General features: G+C 41.4%; 1 protein-coding gene across 3 annotated transcripts in view; it reads left to right on the forward strand.

Annotated features, from left to right (window-relative positions):
* The window catches only part of PANK1 (pantothenate kinase 1), a 123077-nt gene extending 107938 nt beyond the window's left edge, over window positions 1-15139 (forward strand). For all 3 annotated transcript variants that reach the window (XM_030203054.1, XM_030203053.1, XM_030203055.1), the window contains exons 5-7: window positions 1614-1737; window positions 6593-6718; window positions 12644-15139. In XM_030203054.1, the coding sequence (XP_030058914.1) occupies window positions 1614-1737; window positions 6593-6718; window positions 12644-12703 (310 nt within the window). In that variant the 3' untranslated portion in view covers window positions 12704-15139. The remainder of the gene's footprint in view (window positions 1-1613; window positions 1738-6592; window positions 6719-12643) is intronic.
* Window positions 15140-23388: the final 8249 nt, after the last annotated feature.

Raw genomic sequence — 23388 nt, forward strand, 5'->3', positions numbered from 1 at the left:
GATTGGAGGGGCTGCCGTGGACGTCACCCATCAGTGAGAACAATCAGCCTGCTGTCCTCGGAGAACACCTTCTACAGGTATGTATCATTCGCTATACAGACGCCCCACGTGCCTACAGGTGGCTTACAGCTACTCCAAGGGAAGAGATCCAGACAAGTCCAACTCTAGGGAAAAAGAACTATGGACAAGATGTACTAAAGGCTTTTCTAGTTTTGTGTCTGTGGGGGTATATTATGTACTTAGTACATGGGGTGGGGTCAAGTGTTCTAAGAAAGATTTTCCCCGTAGGAATAAACTAGGAATAGGAGAGTAAAGGGATGTTTTTTTCATAACTAAAACTGATTAGTTTTTTTTTAATATTGGTATTGTCCTGTTTTTATTCAGCATGTCCATGAAGCACAGTAACAACAATGGTTTACTTTTTATAGTTGTCATATTGGAAGAAAAAGATTTAAAAAAACCAAACAAACAAAAAAACAGAAACAGAAGAGTCCAGTTAGCTGAAAATCTGGAATGATCTTTTAAACAAAGGTAGGGGATGTGACTGGATAGCAGAGAGGGTGTTGTCCCCCACCCCCCCTACTACCTTCCTTCCTGAATAGACGGAAGTGGTCCTCTGTAGTCTTTCTTTTGCAGCTGATAAGATGAGCTCTTTCCTTAGGTCAGGGCTGGCTTAAGGTGTGAGGCACTGACTCAGGATGCCAAAAGCCTGCCTCACTGGCTCACTGTTCACTGTGTTGAGAAGCGTGCTCCTTTGCTCTCACAAAAGTTGGTTCAGGGCACCACAAACCTTTGAGCTGGCCCTGCCTTAAGTTTTTGGTGACCACCCATCCCTTCAGCATTTTGCATTTTATAAACAGTGGGCAGCACCTCTTGACTGCTATTCTCCCCTCCCCCCCTGCTATTCAGTGCTATTTAACCTGCCAGGAACAGATCCTAGCTGGTTACATAGCGCTTAACCAGCTATCCGTGAATATTTAGTGAGAGATACCCAGTTATGTACCGCTGAATATTTTCGGTCAGCGTTTAGCGGCTAACTGGCTATATCGCGTGAAATAACCGGCTAGCCACTAATATTCAGCGCATCGCCAGCTAAGTATGGCAGCCAATTTGGGCTGCTAAAATAGCAGGTCTATCTTTGGCCAGTTTAAACTTAACCAGCCAGTGCTGAATATTGGCTTAGCCGGTTAAGTCACTGGAATGCCCGGCATTGAATATCTGGTCTCACCACTGAACACGAGAGTTAGCCAGGCTGCTTCCCATGGTCTGAATTTCGGCCCCACAGTGCATAAATCCACAGTCATGAAGTGCTACCTGTCAGTTTTCAAAATACTCATGGTACCTTAAATAAAACAGTGTAAAAAAGGTTCTGCATCCGTCACCTGGCAATAAACACTGCTTAAAATCAAGTTTACATTTATTGTACCTCTGTTCTATGCATTGCAATAAGGACTTGTCAGATTACAAGAAAAACATATGAAATAAAATTCACAAAACATGATAAAGAGAAGAAGCATGTTTGCACACTGTTGTCTTTTGGGGGGGGGGGGGTGCTTCTGAATGTTTTGAGTAACAATGTTCAGAACATTAACTGAATAATTTGTGTACAACAGCTTTGGGCACATGATGAGTAAAGAAAAGCGAGATTCCATTGCAAAGGAGGACTTGGCCAGAGCCACATTGGTCACCATCACAAATAACATTGGCTCCATCGCTCGCATGTGTGCACTGAACGAGGTGAGATCACTCACTCGATTCTTGCTGCTTTGTAACTTGTTAACCTTTTTGAGGTGGATTTTCTCGCTGAGAGGTAGAGCAGGGAGCTTGAAGTAACAGGAAGATCATTTGTGAAGGGATAAAAACTTGCTATGAAGGCAGTACTATTCAGAATTGCCACTGGATGGCAGCAGAGGTGGAAGCTGGCCAGGGTCAGTGTTGACCTGAGATTAGCAGTAGGAATCCTGCAGTGTCTTTACTCAATACAAAAAATGGTAGATGTTTGTGCAGGAGTAGACAACTGCAATCTATTATATTTTTAAGGGGAAAGTCTCATACAGTCACCAGGGCTTCTTGTATTGTTTCGCTCACCACTACGGTGAACCCCTGCAGGTGACGATTTTAATCACAGACAAAACCCCCTTCCTTCCTAAGTGTGTGAAAAATATTTTTTTGTGTTTTGTTGTGCGAGGGTGATTGAATAAGTGCACTAAGCAACACAGTAGCAAAACAAAAAAAGATAAAAACAAAAAAACAAAATATTTTTCGCACACTTAGGAAGGAAGGGGGTTTTGTCTATGATTAAAGTCGTCACCTGCAGGGGTTCACCATAGTGGTGAGTGAAACAATACAAGAAGCCCTGGTGACTGTATGAGACTTTCCCCTTAAAAATATAATAACATAGTAACATAGTAGATGACGGCAGAAAAAGACCTGCACGGTCCATCCAGTCTGCCCAACAAGACAACTCATATGTGTATACCTTACCTTGATTTGTACCTGCCTTCTTCAGGGCACAGACCGTACAAGTCTGCCCAGCAGTACTTCCCGCCTCCCAACCACCAGTCCCGCCTCCCATCACCGGCTCTGGCACAGACCGTATAAGTCAGCCCTCCACTATCCTCGCCTCCCAACCACCAACCCTTCTTCCCCCCACCTGCTCTGCTACCCAATTTTGGCTAAGCTTCTGAGGATCCATTCCTTCTGCACAGGATTCCTTTATGCATATCCCACGCATGTTTGAATTCTGTTACCATTTTCATCTCCACCACCTCCCGCGGAAGGGCATTCCAAGCATCCACCACCCTCTCTGTGAAAAAATACTTCCTGACATCTTTCCTGAGTCTGCCCCCCTTCAATCTCAGTTCATGGCCTCTCGTTGTACCGCCTTCCCATCTCCGGAAAAGATTTGTTTGCGGATTAATACCTTTCAAAAATATAATAGATTGCATTTGTCTACTCCTGCACAAACATCTACCATTTTTTGTATTGTATAAGTTTAGTTTGCAGTAGATTGGCATCCAAATAGTTTGGCAGTGTCTTTACTCAAAGCAGGAGTACCAACTAGAAAATATTGGCAAGTCTATAATTTAAGAAACCTTTTATTTTGTTTTTTGTTTTTCTTGCTTCTATTCCTATATTCTCTTTCCTTTTTTATGCTATTTATGTATTTTACATTTGTGTCATTAGAGCTACTTTACTTTTTTTATTGTAGTTATATTCTTTGTTTTATAAAATGTAAATATTTTTCTTGGAGTGCAGTCTTCAGCTATTTCTCTTATGCTCATACTTGACACACTTCTGCATGGTGCAGTGCTAAGGACATGCACAAAAACCTTCCAGTTCACTTAACTCCCTCTTTAGCTTAGGCATGCATACACCACTGTGCAGTTATCTTAAAATAAATTTGTTGTTATCGTGCTGGTGAGTTACTGGTGTTGCCAACCATGACCTGCAGTAAAAGAAAGTAGCAGTCAGAAATGCACATATACACAGTTGAAAAAAAATAAGAGTAAATATCCTATTTGTACTTTGCAAATACAGCAACCGTGATAACACACCCTATGTAAGTTAAAGAATCTTGGAATTGTTTTCTTATTTTTGTAAACAGACCTGTTAACCTTTTATTTATTTTATGTACTTATTTCAGCGTATTTGATATACTGCTATGGCCTGGAATAGACATTAACCCCCAGATTCTATATAGCACACCTAGAGATCCGCGCCGAAATCCAGGCAGATTCTATAACAGCACAAGTAACTTAATTGGCTTAACAAGCTAATTAGCGATAATAGTGCTTAACAAGCAATAATGAACACTAATCGGCAATAATTAGAATGCATGCGCACAACTCATTAAGCATATTTTGTAATGCAGTTCGCCTAACTTCTAATGTGCATGTTACATGAATTTTTGTGGATGAAACCAAAACCTACAATGTGAAGGAGGTTTTTTTTTCTTTTTAAACAGAAATAAGATGTAATTTAATGGTTGGCTCCCAATCGGCTTGAAATTCAAAGTTTTCTTATTTGGGTATCAGTTGCTGCTGTTTGGATAAGTAGTGCTGCCTAGGGCTTTATCCAGATTTTTAGTAGCACTATCCAGGTAACACACGGGAAATCTCTGGAGAACTATCTGGATAGTACTGGGCAGTCCTGGGATGGAGCTGGGAGTTACCTGAAGAGAGGCAATATTCAGTGTTGGTATCTAGAAAACTACCCGGATAATTTAGGACATGTGAAAAGCCATCCTGTGGTGCTGATGATTAGAAGCAAATGCGGGCGCTAGAGGCCAGTAGCACCATACTAGTGTCTGCGTTTGCTACCGCCCCATGATCAGAGCCCCCGAGCACGTGAAACAGCTCGCGGGTTCTGACCGCAGATAGCATGCAAATGCGTGCTAAACTTATTCCTCCCCTATGCTCAGTGGGCAGGTTCTCCTCTGGTGAAAAATTGCTGCCAGTTAAGTGATGTAGTATGCATAGAACTACAGCTTTACTTAAAGTAATTTTTGAATACCTATAAAAAAAAAACTTTTTGAGGATAAAAAAAAAAAATATATAGAAAGCATCTTAAAAGAACAAGATAAAAACAGTGGATCAATGACGATTTGCGCCACACCATTATTGTAAAGAAATGAAGATTTGAAATGGTGTGTGCTGCAGGACATTCTGATGATCCCCTTCAAAAAAAATGTCTGCGTGTTTAATATATCAGAGCTACTTTCCAATATCAACTTAAACACTGATTGTGGTTTTGCAAATTATCTACGATGTGTGTTTGATGAGGAAGTTTCAGATAAGTGTTTGGGACATTAGGATTAAATTCATATAATATGGAGTCCCCACACAAGTTATTGTTTGAGGTCCCTAGAATTGCCTTGAAAATGGCACCCAGCTCTGCCAAGTGCTATTATCTCTGATCGTAGGGGTGGCAAATCCCCGTGCTGTTCTAGCACTATTTTTAAAGCACTGTTTGGAACAGCACGGGGCTATTGATCATCTGCCCCTAAGTTATCAAGGTGGCTGTCCGGATAACAGTGCTGAATATCATCATTATCAAAGCTATCATCGTGGGCTACCGTTAAGACCTGTTCTTTTACTATTAGTAACCAGGTCTCATTGCATAAAATGGACCAGTGCTAAAGAAGTACCAGTTAGTGGTAAAATAACATGTCTTAATGGTAGCCCATGTTGATAACTTAGTCAGATATTGATACTAGAGGGCTGATATTCAGCTGGACGCAGACAGCATTTTGTTTTGTCCGCCGCTAGTCATAAAACTGAAAATTCAGTGTCTGACCCTGTGCGGGCTTCAGAATTGAATTTCCAGCTTTTCTTTTAAAGCCGGCTAGTGCATGTTAATATTCACACTTAACCGGCCATGGGTTAGCGTGTAAAGGTAGGACAGCTATTTATGCACTAAACCTGGCTGGTTAGGTCTGAATATCGGGACCTAACCAGACTTCACCCCAGAAACACCCCTGACACAGCTGGCTTTGAGTTTGGTGCTAACTGATCATTTTCAGTGAGGATGACCGGTTAAGTGCTGCTGAAAATAACTGGATAGCCATGGCCAAGTGAGTTAACCGATCTGCAGCTGTTTCCAGCCAGTTACTCACTTTGCATATTGGCTGGTGAATATCTGGATTTAACTTAACTGCGATGACCAACAATTAAAAGAAACACTGACTGCTGCAGCTGAATATCAGGCCGAATATTTTTTTTCTGACCTCTGATTTATGTAATACTGTGTTCAGCAGTCTGGATTTGCAGGATTCACATTCTCTCTGCTTTCAGCTTCTTTACAGTGTTGGGTTGTGGCATGGAATTCAAGCAGCATTGTACAGGGCTATCAAAGCACTGAGAACTGCTTCGCAAGGTCTTGGAATCTTCACTGGAATGAAAAATTGTATATTCTTTCATAACCTTGCTACTCTGTGTGAAATCTGTGCAAAGAGATCATCCTTCTGTAAAAGAGGCAGTCCTTTCATGCTCAACCGGAGCATCCTGAAGAAAAGGGTGTGACTCAGTTAACATGGGTTTGGAGGAAATATGAGCAATAAGTGCCGGTAGATACTCAGAAGTCCACCCCTTGTACCTAGAGAGCTACTGCTAGGCTTAGATAGGAGTGAAGAAGTGGGCTAATGGTTAGTGTAATGGGTTGTGGACCTGGGGAACTGGGTTTGATTCCTGCTGCTGACTGATGGTCAGCAGTGGGTTGAGATCCTGGGGAACCGGGTTCCAATTCCCTCTGCTGCTCCATGTGACCCTTAACCCTCCATTGCCCCAGGTGCAACAGTAGCACAATGTACTACTTAGATTGTGAGCCCATCAGGGACAGATCCAGTACCTGTAAAATGAAACTGTAAACTGCGTAGGTCTAAGCGGTATATAAATATTGAAGTGAATGAATGAATGAATGAATGAAATATGGTGCCTGCACTCAACAATCAGTTCTTAAGAAATTCTGCATAATGTTTAGCAATTTAACATTCAAGTGCTTGTGAAAGAAAATTCATGTTCTATTTTAACACTGTACCATGTGTTTGTCTTTAGTGTCTATGAATCCTTGATCATGTCGTTTCCTTTTGTAGAACATTGACAGAGTGGTTTTTGTTGGAAACTTTCTCAGAATTAACATGGTCTCCATGAAGCTGCTGTCTTATGCCATGGATTACTGGTCCAGAGGCCAGCTGAAAGCATTGTTTTTGGAACATGAGGTATGATGTAGAAGAGGTAAACTCCTATTTAAGCAGAATTACAGTGTAAAGCTTTAGCAGTTTAGGGGAGGGGTGAGGGTAAGTAAATAAATTCACATATCTAAGGTAAATCTAATTTAAGTAGAACTATAATATATAACTTTAGTAGTCTCTTGGAGGGGAAGAGGTAAGCAAGTACTGTATGTCACATGGCCAAGATTTAGTATATTGATATACATGTAAAATAATGCACAGAAAGCTGCTTTATTATGGAGGGGTTCCTTTGATCTCAGTTTGCCCCAGAGACATTTCTAAATGCTTAAAATTCAGAGCCTGACCCCACGTGTCCCTCCTGCTAGAGAGTTTATTGAGTTATTAAATTAGCAATGATGATCAGCTCCCCCCCAAACTCCAAGAGTGATACTATAAAAACACAATTAGAGATCACACTTCATTCTCCAATCACAATTTTCTTTGTTCTACGTTCTTAAGCGGCTCTTGTTGGGGGATCATCCTCCACAGACTGTGTTAGGAGACTTGACCCATAACTTGGTTCCTGGCGGGAATCTCCTTTTGCATCTGCTTCTTTCTGAATTCTAGCCAAGAACTATGTGAATACTCATAAAGCAGCAGCACTGTAGATGTTTTGTAACAGAGCTACAAGGTGCTGCTGGTTATATACGTCTGTGACACCTGCAGACAGACGCATTAAGGAAAGCTTTACAGCAAGAGGACAAACTAGGTATCAAGGGCAAGCAAACCAGTTTTCACATGTTGTACCCATATCTTTCTATTTTATTTATCGTTTTTTTACATAGTAAACAAGTATAAACTTGTAAAGAAAAATCCACTATTACAATTAAATCTAAAGATATTATTCATAACACAAATTAAGTATTATAGCTTCATTTAAAGTCCACAACAGGAGTCCAAGATTCCTAGTACCCATATCTTTCTATAAGTATCTTTCACTTTGCATGATGTGTCTGAAGTATGAAACTCAAAATCTTGTCATTTGAGCTTCCAAGGAAAACTTAGGTTTGATCTCCTCCAATACTGACTGATTTCTTCTTTGGACAAACAAAACAAAGGTAGAAGTCACCAAAATACAAATGTTTAAGACTGTGAATAAGCAGAAATGATAAAGGGGAAGGAACTCCTCTCATATGAGGGAAGGCTAAAGAGGTTAGGGCTCTTCAGCCTGGAAAAGAGACAGCTGAGGGGGAGATATGATTGAGGTCTATAAAACCCTGAGTGGCGTAGAACGAGTAGAAGTGAATTTATTTTTTACTCTTTCAAGTACAAAGACCAGGGGACGTTCAATGAAGTTACATGGCAATACTTTTAAAAACAAATAGGAGGAAATATTTTTTCACTCTATAAATAGTTAAGCTCTGGAACTCGTTGCCAGAGGACATGGCAGTTAGCGTATCTGTCTCGCTGCACCCTACCCCTGGAATAAACTTCCTGAGCTCCTACATCTTGCCCCATCCTTGGCCACCTTTAAATCTAGACTGAAAGCCCATCTCTTTAACATTGCTTGTGACTCGTAACCACTTGTAACCACTCGCCTCCACCTACCCTCCTCTCCTCCTTCCTGTACACAATAATTGATTTGATTTGCTTACTTTATTCTTTGTCTTTTACATTGTAAGCTCTTTGAGCAGGGACTGTCTTTCTTCTATGTTTGTGCAGCGCTGCGTACGCCTTGTAGCGCTATAGAAATGCTAAATAGTAGTAGTAGTAGAAATAGCACAGTAATGATGATGTCCACCAGTTTTGTTCATCCATAGTCAATAAAAACGTCAGTCCAGTTACAGAAACATAATACTTATTTAAATAACAGAAACATATTTATTTAGCAGACTTCATTATTTCTTGTAATGAGTACTTTAAAAATATTCTGTGGTGCCCAAATGTAATTTAATTTAAAACAGCATTCATATGCCACCTTTTCCAATGGAAATGATTCAAGTGGCCCAAAAGAAAAAACATGTCAACTTAAAATTGACTTTGAGCAGTCCATGGTATTTATTTGCAGGCATTTGATATATGTCCAGTTGGAATTCAGTGCTGCTAAGCAGTTTACAGACATCTCAAAAATTCAAAAAAGTAGAAGAGAGAGAGAAAAAAAAGGAAAGTAAGGGAGGAAGAAAAAAAGGCAGGTTCTTGGTCATCAAAACAAGGAAATGGAGCAACAAGGAGAAGGGTGCGTATCAGGTCCATAGGTTTGCTGGGAAAGTCCAGTTTTAACCAGTTTTTCAAATTTGGAATGTGAAGGTTCCAGCCTGATATCTTGTGATACAGAGTTCCATAAGTGTGGTCCAGTATAACTGAAGGCAGTGTCATGCGAGATATCAAGGCATAGGTGGGAAGGAGGAGGTAAGTGGAGAAGAGCTTGCTAAGAAAGCAAAGTGGCTGCAATAGAGTATAAGAGATTAGGAGGTTAGATAGATAATTGGGAGCGGAGGGACTTAGGCTTTTGTAAACCAGGGTAAGAAGTTTGAACTTGATGCGTGTGGAAACAGGCAACCAGTGCTCAAATAGTAAGAGTGGTGAAATGAGGGCAAAGCAGTGAGCATTGCACAGCAGATGACTGAATAAAGTTGAAGAATTTTAATTTAAATAAGGGTAAGCCAGCATAAATAGCATTACAGTAGTCCAGATGTGTTATGGCAAGACAAAGAATGAGTGATCAAATCAGAGAAAGGGGTGGGAAATGCTTTACAGACCAGATTCTGTACAGATCGAAAAAGGAAGAGCAGAGCAGAGCACAGAATCAATTTGGGTTTTGAAGTATAATTTGGAGTCCAAGGTAATGCCCAGGATCTTGACTGACTACCCTCTGCCCCCCACCCTCACCCTCACCCAGGACTGTTATTGGGCTCATACAGTATGAGCAGCTGGTGAGGATCACGTCCATCATTTTGGATTGCCCTGGTCCTTTTCCCACTTATTCCTGGTTCTCCACCCCATTCATGAGTCTCTATCCCCTGCTGTCCCACACTATCCAGAAATTCATCTTATTTCTCTTCTTACAAAGGTAGAAGAGCTCCAGTCTTCTTTGTGCTCATTCTTCTCTCTCCTCCTACCATGTCTCCTTTGTGCCCCATCACCAGCAGTTCAATGCTTCTAACCTGGCCAATTTTCTGCAGCTGGTGCCTCTCCTGTCCAAAACAGAGCCTGATTCTCAGACCCACTATATGAACCACATGGTGCCATGTATCGATGAAACATTATGTGATTCAAACAGCTTCTCTGTAAACTATACTGGAAGAAGAGGAATGAAGGGATTTTGGATTTACCTCATTCCTTTTCCAGTTGTAGCTCAAGTCATGATACATTCAGTAGGTATTTACCTGTCCCTGGAGGGCTTAAGAACAATAAGCATCATGCCCAGTATCCTGTTTCCAACAGTAGCCAATCCAAGTCACAAGTACCTGGCAAGATCCCAAAACAGTAAAACAAATTTTATGCTTTATCTTCCTAGAATATGCAGCAGAGTTTTCCAAGTCCATCTTAATAATGGCTTATGGACTTTTCTTTTAGGAAATTAGCCAAACCTTTTTTAAACCTTGCTAAGCTAACTGCTTTTACCACATTCTGTGGCGATGAATTCTAGAGTTTAGTTACACGTTGAGTGAAGAAATATTTTCACCAATTTGTTTTAAATTTACTACTTAGTAGTTTCTTTGCGCGCCCCCTAGTCCTAGTATTTTTTGGAAAGAGTAAACAAGCGATTCACATCTACCTGTTCCACTCCACTCAGTATTTTATAGACCTCTGTCACTGTCATGTTCGTGAGTCCTTGTGCTGGGCGGAGCACAGAGACGAAGTCTCGAACCTGTGCTCTGCTGGGCAGCTGAGCAACCCCGAGGCTTCACCTGTGATGACCGCCTTCCCTGAGGGTTGGGCCTCCGGGTGCGGACGGACATCAGGATTTCCGGATGCAGGCAGGGGTCAGAAGGCCGCAAGCAGTAGGCTAAGAGTATCCGGGTTCAGGCAGGAGTCAGAGACAGGCAGCAAGCAGAGAGTATCCGGGTACAGGCAGTAGTCAGAGACTGGCAGCAAGCAGAGTATTCGGGTTCAGGCAGGAGTCAGAGACGGGCAGCAAGCAGAGTATCCGGGTTCAGGCAGGAGTCAGAGACAGACCACAAGCAGATAGATCCGGGTTCAGGCAGTAGTCAGCAATGAGGTGAACAGCAACAAAGGTAGTAGAGAAACTCACCAGAGCACAAAGCAAAACCTATCGAAGTAGAAGCCGAAGCAGGGAAGGGAAGAGAAGCTGTTCTAGAAATAGCCCCCACCATCAGGAGACAGACGATCAGCTGGGCAGGAGAACCCTCCACAGGCTGATTCTCCGGAGGGGGAGGAGTCAGGCCATGAACTCCAATCATGACAAAGGAGGCGGGGTGAAAATGGCCACACTCTGGGACCAAGCAGACCGGCCAAGAGCGGGCATGACCCCGGGCGCGAACCACGCAACCCGAAGACGAGACCCGGAACATCCTCAGAGCGCTGGCTCTGCCAAGATGGCCGGCGCTCCTCTCTGAACCCCGAAGGAGAGACCTGGGACATCCTTGGAGCGCCGGCTCTGCCAAAATGGCTGCCGCCCCACTCCCGACGGCCAGGCCCGCACGGGGGGACCCTTAACGCGGAGGAGAAGAGCGAGGTGAGAAGTGTGACAATCATATCTCTCCTCAGCCATTTCTTCTCCAAGCTGAAGAGCCCTAGCCACTTTAGTCTTTCCTCATAGGGATATAAGTTTGTACCTGAAGCAACTTGCCCAAGATCACAAGGAGTTGCAGTGAGGATTTAAACCTAGTTTCCCAGGTTCTCAGCCTCTATGCTCTAATTATTCAGCTATTCCTGTACTAAGAAAAGTGGCCAGGTTAGAAGTGCTAGCCTGCTAATTTCAAGACATGGCAGGGGGACATAAGAAGCACTGGGAGTCAGAATTAGGAATAGACTTGAAGGTTGTGGGGGGGGGGGGGGGGAGTGCCTTTTACATTGAGCGCTATCAAATTACACATGGGCACTGTCTGCTCCTGCCTAGCAATATCCCTTCAAGCTCAGGTCTGCAATGATTTTTTTCCTATGTTCCACTGTTGGCATTTCCTTTCTAAATATTCTGTCCCTGGCTATGTTGTCTGTTTCTTTCTTGTAGTACTTCTCTTTATGAGAGTATGGTGGCTAGTTGCTGTGTTCAGTCATTCTTATTTCCTGATCCCTCTCAGTTCCAGTTTTGATGCCCTGATTAACTTAATCAGCAGTTCCAAAATCTGACAGTGAGATGGGTAGCTCCTTCCTCTCAGACTGCAGCATTGAAAAAGAGAGATGAGACTGGCCTTCCACAGCTGATTATCTGAATTTGAAAGACTGTTGTAATTCCAAGTAGAAATAAATGCATTGGTCTCATGTTCATGCCGTTTAGCCTGCATCTTATGGAGTGCAGCCTGTTTTGCCAGGACCCTAGGCAATAGCTGAGGATTGAGCTGTATAAGTGGATGTTAAGTAGGGAAACCTCCTTTAGTGTTTTTCTATAATATCCCTATGCTGGCTACACTTGGCTTCCATCAGTAACTAACCTGTCAACAAAAGCTACTCAGTAGATATGTAGAGCCAACTGCTCATTGATTCTACAATTGCAGAACTGAAGAAATTACATCTGGACATGCAAACCTGTATCCAGAGCAAGTGTTCTCAGCCCAGTCCTTGGGCACACCTAGCCAGTCAGGAATTTTGGATAGCCATAATGAATATGTATAAGATAAATTTGCATGCATTGTCTCCATTCTCTGCAAATCTATCCCATGCATACTCATTGTGGGTATCCTGAAACCCTGAGTGGCTAAGAACCTGAGGACTGAGTTCAGAAGCACTAACTCAGAGTGATAGTAGTAATCAGAAGAAAAATAGTAACTTTAGAATATTCTTCCTTCTTAGGGTTATTTTGGAGCAGTTGGAGCCCTTTTGGAGTTACTTAAAATGGATGATGACCATTGAAGGATGTTTTGGAGAAAGAATGTTCCCTCTCGGAGGCTGCTGCTGTTCCTGGAATGAATGGATGCCTCTAGTAGCATGGGAATGAAGCCATTGTACCTGCTGGATCTGTAATTTCTTTTTTAAAAATTTTAAATCATGATTCCTTTTAGCTGACCGTCATCTTTTTGGATTTTGAGGTCGTACATCAAAAGTCAGACTGGAGATAAACCTTTTTTTCCATTATACTATATATATATTTTTTAAACACAAATGTGAAACATGGCCAAAAATACTGTCCTAATTTTATGTAATAATTTTAAAAAGCTGGATATTATTTAAACAAGACCTAATTATAAGGACCCTTTATTTTATTTTTTCTAGTGAGGACTGTCTGTGCTCCAAGGGATTTCATTCTTGATTTCAGTTTTCCAAAACGCTTCATAATGTGCTCCTTGCTTCAGGTGAAACAGCAAAAGTAGCAGATTTACCCAAAACACTAATTATGTCTCTTGCTTTAATGCTATCTTTTTTATTGAGAAAAAGAAACAAGAAAAGTGCCCTGAAAAAAATGATGTAACTATACAAGGAAGAATGATCATTTCCATGAATGCATTTGTCAGTATTGGTTGGGGTTACTTTGGTATACCAGTCAGATGTGTAAGGATGATGGTTCAGGCAGGTTTTGCCAACTCATTGATGCCTTTTGAAAACATAATAGTATGTTACATTTGTTCATCTCAGGCTTTTGTACTAATATTTTTCCAAGACAAATACAATGCTTCCTTCAGATGACTACTTGCTAACTATTCAGCACTAAAGTGCTGTATTGTTAAGAGTAAGCTCCCTTATTCATAGCTACTGTAATCAGATCTGCACTACAGAAGTGGTGTTTGTTAACACTGAAATATGTAAGAATGGTTTTAATCAGGTGAGTTTTCTAACTGATATTTTGGGTTCCTGAGAAAATAGAAGATCAAGAATGAGGAACCAATAATAGTAAAAATTCTTTCCCTCTCTGAATCATGAGCCCAAGATATTGGTCAGGTTTAGAAGTCAAGTAAAATACAATATGTGGTACAACAAGTTTACTTGAGTCTACTCTAGCGTTATCCTCTCTGAAGCCTTCTTTGCTTTCCAAAGATAATAAGGAAGGGTTTTTCATTTTTGTAATGGAATGTCTATTTTCTCCTCACTGGCCTTGTGTTCACCAACAACTGGAAGACCCGTAGTACATGAAACTGTTGGCCACTGTGCTCATTAGATCCTGAAGGGAATTTCCCCAGAATGTAGTGGGAGGGGATGGGGATAGTTGAGACACTTTTCCAGACTGTAGTTCTTCTGGAGATTTGCAGTTAAATGGCCATCTGAAATCTCCAAAAGGTGCACGCCTTACTCCTGAAAAGTTCTGCTTCATTGATACAAAAATTGGGATCAAGAGCTAGTATGGAGGTTTGAAAATAAATAATTGTAGTCTTGTCAAATTATTTTTAATAGCCCTTTTGGGGCTGCTTCTTGACTCACTCTGCCCTGTATTTTGCTTTTTCTGGAAAAGAGAATTATTCAGTTGATACAGAGGGGGCTTTTAATTAAAACAATACTCCTGTAAACCAGTGGTGCCCAAACCTTTATTGGGGGATCCCTATCCAGTCATTTTCAAAATATCTGCATGCAGTGCCTCATTTACATTCAAATATTTGATGCACATCCATTGTGGATCTCTTGAAAACCACCTGGCTTGGGGGTCTGGGAGCTGTCGCTCTAATGTAATTTATCTAGGGTAGTCTATTGCATTGGTAACTATTTTTTTTTAAACAGAAATGCTGGTTTAATATGTTCAGTAGCACGGAGAAGCTGAATGGTAGAGCTACATTCCTTGCCTTGCAGTGTTTGTATATTCTAGTGCCATAAAGATGACTGGGGAAGGCCATGGCAAACCACCCCACTAATAGTCTGCCAAGAAACCATCAGCCCACATGCATCATTTGTCTCTTGGTACTTGCATACAGGGGACTACCTTTACCTAGCGCCTTACAAGAATGAAGACATCTCTGTCAGCATAACAGAAATTTAAGATTTAAAGAATACATTATTGAAGCTGAAACTTGAATGGATGTGCACTGTGCTGTTAGGATTATGCAGTTCAAGTGACTGTTTCCTTCTCAGACAGCATAAGCCATGCTCCCTTTCACAAGCATGCTCCAAGCCCTGCGTCTTCTTTTGAAGCAACACCCAGATTCCTGGAAACCAGTGTTCTAGAATGCTCCTCAGTACATTCTGCATTGTCCTAATTGTGAAATTTTTACATCGATGGACCTATTATTCAGAGTCTCAGCTTTATGTTTCGGTTTGGTGGTCTCCAGGTTTTCTTCATTGTTTTGGTTATAAATAGAATTAAAACAAAACATAGAAAAGAAAATAAGATGATACCTTTTTTATTTGACTAACTTAATACATTTTTGATTAGCTTTCAAAGATAACCCTTCTTCCGATCAGAAATGAGCAAATGTTGACAAATATCAGAATATATAAGTGAAAAACAAAAGTATTTCAGTGACAGTTCACAGGAAGAGGGTCGGGGGTGGGTTAGGTGAGAAACAGGGAGAACTGGGTTGGGTGAGAGACAGAGAGATGGATGACTGATAAAAGGGTGACAAAGTAGTAGAATTTTATGGTTTATAATGGGATAGAAAACCTAAGTCCTGTCTGGTGGGTGTCAAAGTATTTCATCATTTTGACTTCAAAGTTCTTACCTTTCTGGATTGTCTTAAAATTTCCTTTTAGTATTCTCATCATAAAATCATTGATGCAATGTTCTTGTTTTGTAAAGTGCTGTCCCACAGAGGTGATATCTTGGTTGGCATTGTGATGATTAATATGATATCTATGTAAATTGATTCTCGCCTTTAGCATCTTGCTTGTCTCTCCAATATAGCACCCTTCTTCATACTTTTTGCATTAAATGATATATACCACGTTTGAAGATGAGCATGTGAAGGATCCCCTTATGCTGAATGTTTTTCCCATGTGAGTGACTATAGGATCCTGTGAAATATGTTGGCACAGTTTGCAGCTTGGTATATTGCAGAGATGGGTGCCACTGTCTCTTCTTTTTGAGCTTGTATTGGGAGCTTGCTTTTCACTAACTTGTTTTAAATTAGGTAACTGTCGGAAGGCCAGCACTGGTAGAACTGAGAATGTCTCTTTCAGTAATTCATCCTCCTGGAGTAGTGGCTGTAGATCTTTTATGATTCTTCTCAGTTTTTTCAGCTCTGGATTGTATGTCACTACAAGGGGGATTCTCTCTGTGGCTGTCTTCTCTTTGTACTGTAATAAGTTCTCTGAGTATTTTAAGGGAACAGGCGATATTCTTGGAGATTATTTTGGGATTGTAGCCTTTTTGTTTGAAGGATTCAGTCAGGATTTTGAAGTGTTTCTCTGTCTCTTGGGTCAGAGCAGATACGATGGTATCGTGTGGTTTGGCTGTGTATAATGGATTTATTTGTATGTGAAGGCTTGAAGCCAGAGTTGTGGAGGTGGCAGCATCTGTTCATAAGTTTCCTCTATGTAGATGATTTGTATATAGCCATTGTTGATGGAAACCATGGTGTCTAGAAAGTTGACTTTTTCTGAGGCGTAGTCAATTTTGAATTTGACTGTAGGATGATATGTGTTAAAAGAACTGTAAAATTGTTTCAGTGTCTCTTCTCCCTCCCTTTGTTTCAAAGCCAATGAATTTTGAAGATGTAGTTCCTATTTTGTAGCAGTGTTTTATTTTCCTAATCTAAGCCACCAACTGACATTCTCTCCATTGGATCTAGCTAGCTATGTAGATATTAATTATTTTGTCCTACTGTTTGTTGAAGTACTGCTTCTGTACATATGGATTGTTTTAGATGAGCTGCATTGTAAGAACAGTGTCAATACAATGTGCTCATGTAAAGAAGTAATGATGAAAATATTATATGATGGCTGCTAATTGTAACAATCTTGTGCAATGATCATGGACATTTTAGGGTTTAGCATTGATATGTATTTATGAATGCATGGTTAAAAACAGACTGATGTAGAGATTTTATTTAAATCCTGACCAGATGTATGCTAATATTCTGAAAGAAAAAAAATCAAACCCTATAAGTCTAGCTCTAGAAACCATGTAAAAGTTACTGTAGTTTAATCTCCATTTTGAAGATGGTCTTCAAGGACCATGCATATTTGCACTGGAGATGCCATTGGTTTTATAAAATGGATCATGTAGGTTCTAACAAACGAGTTACATAACATAAGTGATAATGTTACCATTAGTCTGAAATACTAATATGTAGTTGATAGAATAATCACATTCAGCTTTCAAGAGTTGACATTTTTAAGATTGCACATGTGATCATTCATTCATTTAATGTTAGGATGGTTTAATGTTAGGGTTTCAGCTAGCAGTATGTTTTGTGATTTCAAGTACTAAACAGTGACATAGAAAGTGAATGCAGAGTACAGGAAAGTACAGACTGGGTATACTCCTTTGGTGCAGTGCAACCATTTTGAGGAAAGAGTGTAAACTGATACTCCTGACAGCCAATGCCCTGCTACTTCAAAACTCTGCTAATCTAAAATGCAGGCGCTCTTCAGCATGCTCGAAAAACAAAGGCAACTTTCTCTGTTTTTCCATTTTACCTAATAATCCGTGATAGATTTTGGCTGATGTTACCTCTGAGCAGAGTCCATGCAGGTGTCACATGGCTTCCCTCACCTTCTTTTCTCTCTCTCTCCAAGAAGTTCAAGCTCTTCCTTCTCATCATGTCTCCTCATCCATGGACCTCCACATCAGCACCTCAACCTGATCGTCAGAGTGCAGTGAATATGGTGACCAAGCCTCTACTCACTCCACCCCTGACATAGGCGCAGGCTTTGTTCCCATGGTTCACTGTACTATAAGGAGCATACCACTGAAGCTGAGGGATGGGATGGCAGTGGGAGAGGTGGTTTTGGAGTTCTGGGATAGATTGCTGGCAGGCAGGAGACAGAATATTTGCCGCATCCTAGGCAGAGGCATAATAGGCCTCTGTGTAAATTCAGTGAAGCAGGGTACTCATTGCTTAGGCCCGTGTAACTGTAAATGTCTTGAGACTGTGTAGACACTTGTAACTGTCAATCAGCCATTTTATTGTTCAGCCTCAAAGTCTTTTTCAGATCAAGTGCAGTAAATATAAAAATTCAAATAATTATTCCCACATACTGCCACAGGCCTGCTGATAATGGCTCAATAGTTTTAGGGGCATGGTATGGTGAACAGTATAGGAGATAATTCACATGGTTATGCTGTTCTCCCTTGTATCATTTAGCTCCTGTAAATAATGTTCAACAACAGCATTCAGGGAAAAAGTGTTTATTCTCACAACTCAAGGTTTTGGACAGAGAGGGTGTTTAGAAGGTGCTAAGGAAGAAAGAGGATTATGCTTTTCCAGTTTATTGCATAGCACGCTGGTTTCGGTATCAGTTTAGGCTGTGCTGTCGGTATGTCTTGTGCAGCATGTATTCCACAGCTGCAGATGCCCACAGGCAGTGTCCCTGTGTTACAGGGAGAGTCCAGCAGAGAAGTTCAGTGCTGGAGGTGTCATGCAACTGCATTGCTCCTCCTTCTTCAGATTTTAGCACATTTATAAAGTTGTGTAGATGCTTTAAAGGAAACCAGCTGTAGCAGCAATTGTGTTATCCTTACACCACATTTTATTATGGAAGCTCCCCTGCCAAACTGTGTAGGTAGGTTCTACAAGCTAAATGGATTATCTGTATTGAAATATTAAATTAAATAGAATATGATTCAACTTTTGAATGAGTTTTCCAGTATTTAAGAATGACCATTGAGTGTTATTGATTGTCTTTGGCATTTCAATGTAGAACTGTACTCCTACCATCAGTGTGTGCTCAGCCCGGAACATCCTACCATTGTGTCATGTATTCCTGAGACAATTTATTTGCCTGTTTGGTACTGTGATATTGCTCACCACTACATGTTCTTTGTTATTTTTTATTGTTTGGTTGAATTATTTTAAAGTAAAAAAAATATTTTGAAACCTTGAATGCTGTGTCTAATTTATTCTTGCAAAAGATTTTCCAGTTTAAAAGAATTTCAATAATGGAAATAGCAGAGTTGAGGAGCAGGGTGAGGATGGACTTGTTATAGTCAATATTAATTTACTTATTTATTGATATTCATTAACTGCCATTATGGAGAAATTATCCAAGGCAGTGTACAACAGATAAAGCTTGACGTAACTGTGTTAACAGCATAAGAAATCTCGGGCCCTTGCTGATTTCTTACACTTTAAGTTCATGCTGACCTCCTTCCAATCTGCTCTTTTACGTGCCAAACAGGATTATTATATCCAACTGACCAACTCTCTTGGCTCTAATCCTCGACTTCTCTTCACCACATTGAACTCTCTCCTCAAGGTGCCCCCTCCCCCAACTCCCCCTTCATTATCTCCTCAGACCCTTGCTGAATTCTTTCACAACAAGGTTCAAAAGATAAACCTTGCTTTCTCTACCTCACCAGCTCTCCCTCCACTAGTCCGTTCCCCTCTCTCTCCTTCCCCTCATTCCCTTTCCTCCTTTCCTGAAGTTACTATTGAGGAAACTACACTTCTCCTTTCTTCCTCAAAATGTACCACCTGTTCCTCTGATCCCATTCCCACCCACCTTCTTAATGCCATCTCTCCTACTCTTATTCCTTTTATCTGTCACATTCTCAACCTCTCACTTTCCACTGCGACTGTCCCTGCTGCCTTTAAACATGCTGTGGTCACACCTCTCCTTAAGAAGCCTTCACTTGACCCTACTTGTCCCTCTAATTACCGACCCATCTCCCTCCTTCCTTTTCTCTCCAAATTACTCGAGCGTGCTGTTCACCGCCGCTGCCTTGATTTTCTCTCCTCACATGCTATTCTTGACCCATTACAATCTGGTTTTCGCCCTCTCCACTCAACCGAAACTGCGCTTACTAAAGTCTCCAATGACCTATTACTGGCTAAATCCAGAGGTCAATATTCCATCCTCATTCTTCTTGATCTTTCCGCTGCTTTTGACACTGTCGATCACAGCATACTTCTCGATACCCTGTCCTCACTTGGATTCCAGGGCTCTGTCCTTTCCTGGTTCTCTTCCTATCTCTCCCTCCGCACCTTTAGTGTTCACTCTGGTGGATCCTCTTCTACTTCTATCCCTCTGCCTGTCGGCGTACCTCAGGGTTCTGTTCTTGGTCCCCTCCTCTTTTCTATCTACACTTCTTCCCTTGGTTCACTAATCTCATCCCATGGCTTTTCCTACCATCTCTATGCTGATGACTCCCAAATCTACCTTTCTACCCCTGATATCTCACCTTGCATCCAAACCAAAGTTTCAGCGTGCTTGTCTGACATTGCTGCCTGGATGTCTCAACGCCACCTGAAATTAAATATGACCAAAACCGAGCTTCTCATTTTCCCCCCTAAACCCACCTCCCCGCTCCCCCCGTTTTCTATTTCTGTTGATGGCTCTCTCATTCTCCCTGTCTCCTCAGCTCGAAACCTTGGGGTCATCTTTGACTCTTCTCTCTCCTTCTCTGCTCATATCCAGCAGACCGCCAAGACCTGTCGTTTCTTTCTTTACAACATCCGTAAAATCCGCCCCTTGCTTTCCGAGCACTCTACCAAAACCCTCATCCACACCCTTGTCACCTCTCGTTTAGACTACTGCAATCTGCTTCTTGCTGGCCTCCCACTTAGTCACCTCTCCCCTCTCCAGTCGGTTCAAAACTCTGCTGCCCGTCTCATCTTCCGCCAGGGTCGCTTTACTCATACTACCCCTCTCCTCAAGACCCTTCACTGGCTCCCTATCCATTTTCGCATCCTGTTCAAACTTCTTCTACTAACCTATAAATGTATTCACTCTGCTGCTCCCCAGTATCTCTCCACACTCGTCCTTCCCTACACCCCTTCCCGTGCACTCCGCTCCATGGATAAATCCTTCTTATCTGTTCCCTTCTCCACTACTGCCAACTCCAGACTTCGCGCCTTCTGTCTCGCTGCACCCTACGCCTGGAATAAACTTCCTGAGCCCCTACGTCTTGCCCCATCCTTGGCCACCTTTAAATCTAGACTGAAAGCCCACCTCTTTAACATTGCTTTTGACTCATAACCACTTGTAACCACTCGCCTCCACCTACCCTCCTCTCTTCCTTCCCGTTCACATTAATTGATTTGATTTGCTTACTTTATTTATTTTTTGTCTATTAGATTGTAAGCTCTTTGAGCAGGGACTGTCTTTCTTCTATGTTTGTGCAGCGCTGCGTATGCCTTGTAGCGCTATAGAAATGCTAAATAGTAGTAGTAGTAGTAGTAGTAAATTGACCAGATATAAGCATAAATATAATAAATGAGGTAGGCAGATTAAATCCTAGCAAGAAGAATAACATGTTACAGTGTCAGAATTATACACTTTAAAACAGTACAGTAGAACAATTATATGACATATGATAAATGATAAACTATAATAGGCAGCGTGGAAGAACATTCATAAAACATAGATGTAATACTCATACTGTCAGTACAATACAAATGAAACATCTTAATAGGCAGTCAGTGGGAGCGATTGCAGTTGATACACATAGGAAAAATGGGTAGGACAAAGTCATTGGGGAAAATAAATGAGTGACTAAACTGAAATGTACATGGGACTGGTCTTAGTTATAAGGTGTGCAGCAAGCTAGTCCAGATGTGGAGTAGGTGGATAGCCAAACACCACATATATTAAAGGCTTGGGAAAAGATTCAGGGTTTCACCTGCTTCCTAAAAATAGATGTAGTGTATTTACTTAGGTGTAGACCCCCTGGGAGTGAGTTCCACAGTGTAGGGGTTACTCAAGAAGACTCGCTGGTGAGCTTTACATTGTACACCAAACCAGGAGAGAGTAGAGGTTGACCAAATGACAAGCCAAAACACCAGGAGAAGGACATGACATGGGCTGTGTTTCGACAGATGCAACTGCCTGCCTCAGGGGTCAAAACACTACTCTCTGTAAGCTAGAGCCGCATGGTGGCTGCTTTGTATTAGTGCTCTTAGGCATCATATATCCTGCTGATACTGCTGTGTCTACTAGCATCTCTGTACCAGTTACACAACTAGTGGTGTCTTGTCATTTGGTCAATCTCTACTCCCCTGGTTTGGTTTGCTTCTCCGTAGAAGTTTCCTTCCTGCTTGGTGTAACCTGAGCTTTACATTGTGTAATTTCCTTTGATGAGGGGATAGTGATGCTCCTTGAGAAGACTTTGAGACCTCAAAGGTGTGTAGAAGGCAACTTGTTCTTTAGGTAATCTGGCCCATTTTGCTTGAGGATCTTGAAAATCAAAAAGTTTTAAATTGGAGCCTGTAGGTTTGTGGTAACCAGTGCAGTTTTTGTAGCGAGGATATGATGTGTTCATGCCATGGGCATCCCTGTATTAGTTGTCCCACAGCATTCTGAATTAGTTGGAGGTGGTGCAAACTCTGTTTTGTTTGATCAGTGTACAGGCATTACAGTAGTCTAGCTGTGACAACAGCTGGTACCAAATGAATTGCTCTAAGATTTATACATAAATATCTAAGAAGTCATTTGAAAGAAAAAATGCAAAAAAACAAGAGTAAGAGACACAAAATTAATGTTTAACAAATCTTAATTAAATGTTGAAAGTAATATATTCTTGACTGCACATTCTGTTGCCCTCACTGCCTGTTTTTGAGGTGATACAGTTGTACAGAATTAGTCTACAGTTCAGCCTGATGGCCTGACGCAGGAGAAGGTTTCTATGGTTTCCAGGGATTTACTAGCTTCTGTTGAGGCACTCCCTCCCCAGAGGAAAGCTAGATAAGAAGTGGCTAGAAAAGTGCTTCCCAAATCTGGTCCTGGAGGCATCCGAACCAGTTAGATTTTTAGGATATCTGCGATGAATATTAATGAGAAAGATTTGCATGCAGTGCAGGCAGTGCCTGCAAACGTCTCTCATGATTATTCATTGTGGTATCCAGAAGGCCTGACTGGCTGGGGTGCCTTCAGGACCAGGTTTGGGAGCCACTGGGCTAGAGGAAGGAAAGCAGATGAAGAGCCCCTAAGAGACAAGGAGCGAGATACTGAGTAACTCTTAAACTGATAATGCTTAAGGCTTCCAGAGCAGAACTAATGCTTGCATGCTGGGGCTCCAAATTGAATTTTAATCTCAGTATAAAATAGACTGCTTACTCTGAGCTACTACTGAAAAAGGTGTGAGCCCAGCATGAGTGAAATGGTGAATTGGGTGCTCCAAGCACAAAAAGGTGCTGTGTCTCTGGGCAAGCGGCAGTACCGAGATATTTGGGGAAGGGCGCTCTCCTTGTTCTCAAAACAGGGTCTTGAAACAGGTAATTCGGGATAAGTGCTGGGATTAGAAGGGAGGGGGAGGGGGGTAGGGGGTAGGGGGGGTTACTCTACGGGGGTAGGGGAATAAAAGGGGGGAAGCAAAAAGTTATGAAGTTTAATTATGCAGTGCTATAGGATATAATTCACATATTTGGATTTTAATGCTGGAGCACAATGTCTCTTCTTTGCATATGCTGTAGTATGGTTTGTGGTTGACTTCATATTACAATAAAGAAATTTTCAAAAAAAAAAAAAAAGAAAAAGGTGTGAGCAAAATCTAAATAAATAAATAAATCAGACAACAC

This window comes from Microcaecilia unicolor, chromosome 5 (assembly GCF_901765095.1).
Source record: "Microcaecilia unicolor chromosome 5, aMicUni1.1, whole genome shotgun sequence".
Classification (NCBI taxonomy): Eukaryota; Metazoa; Chordata; class Amphibia; order Gymnophiona; family Siphonopidae; genus Microcaecilia; species Microcaecilia unicolor.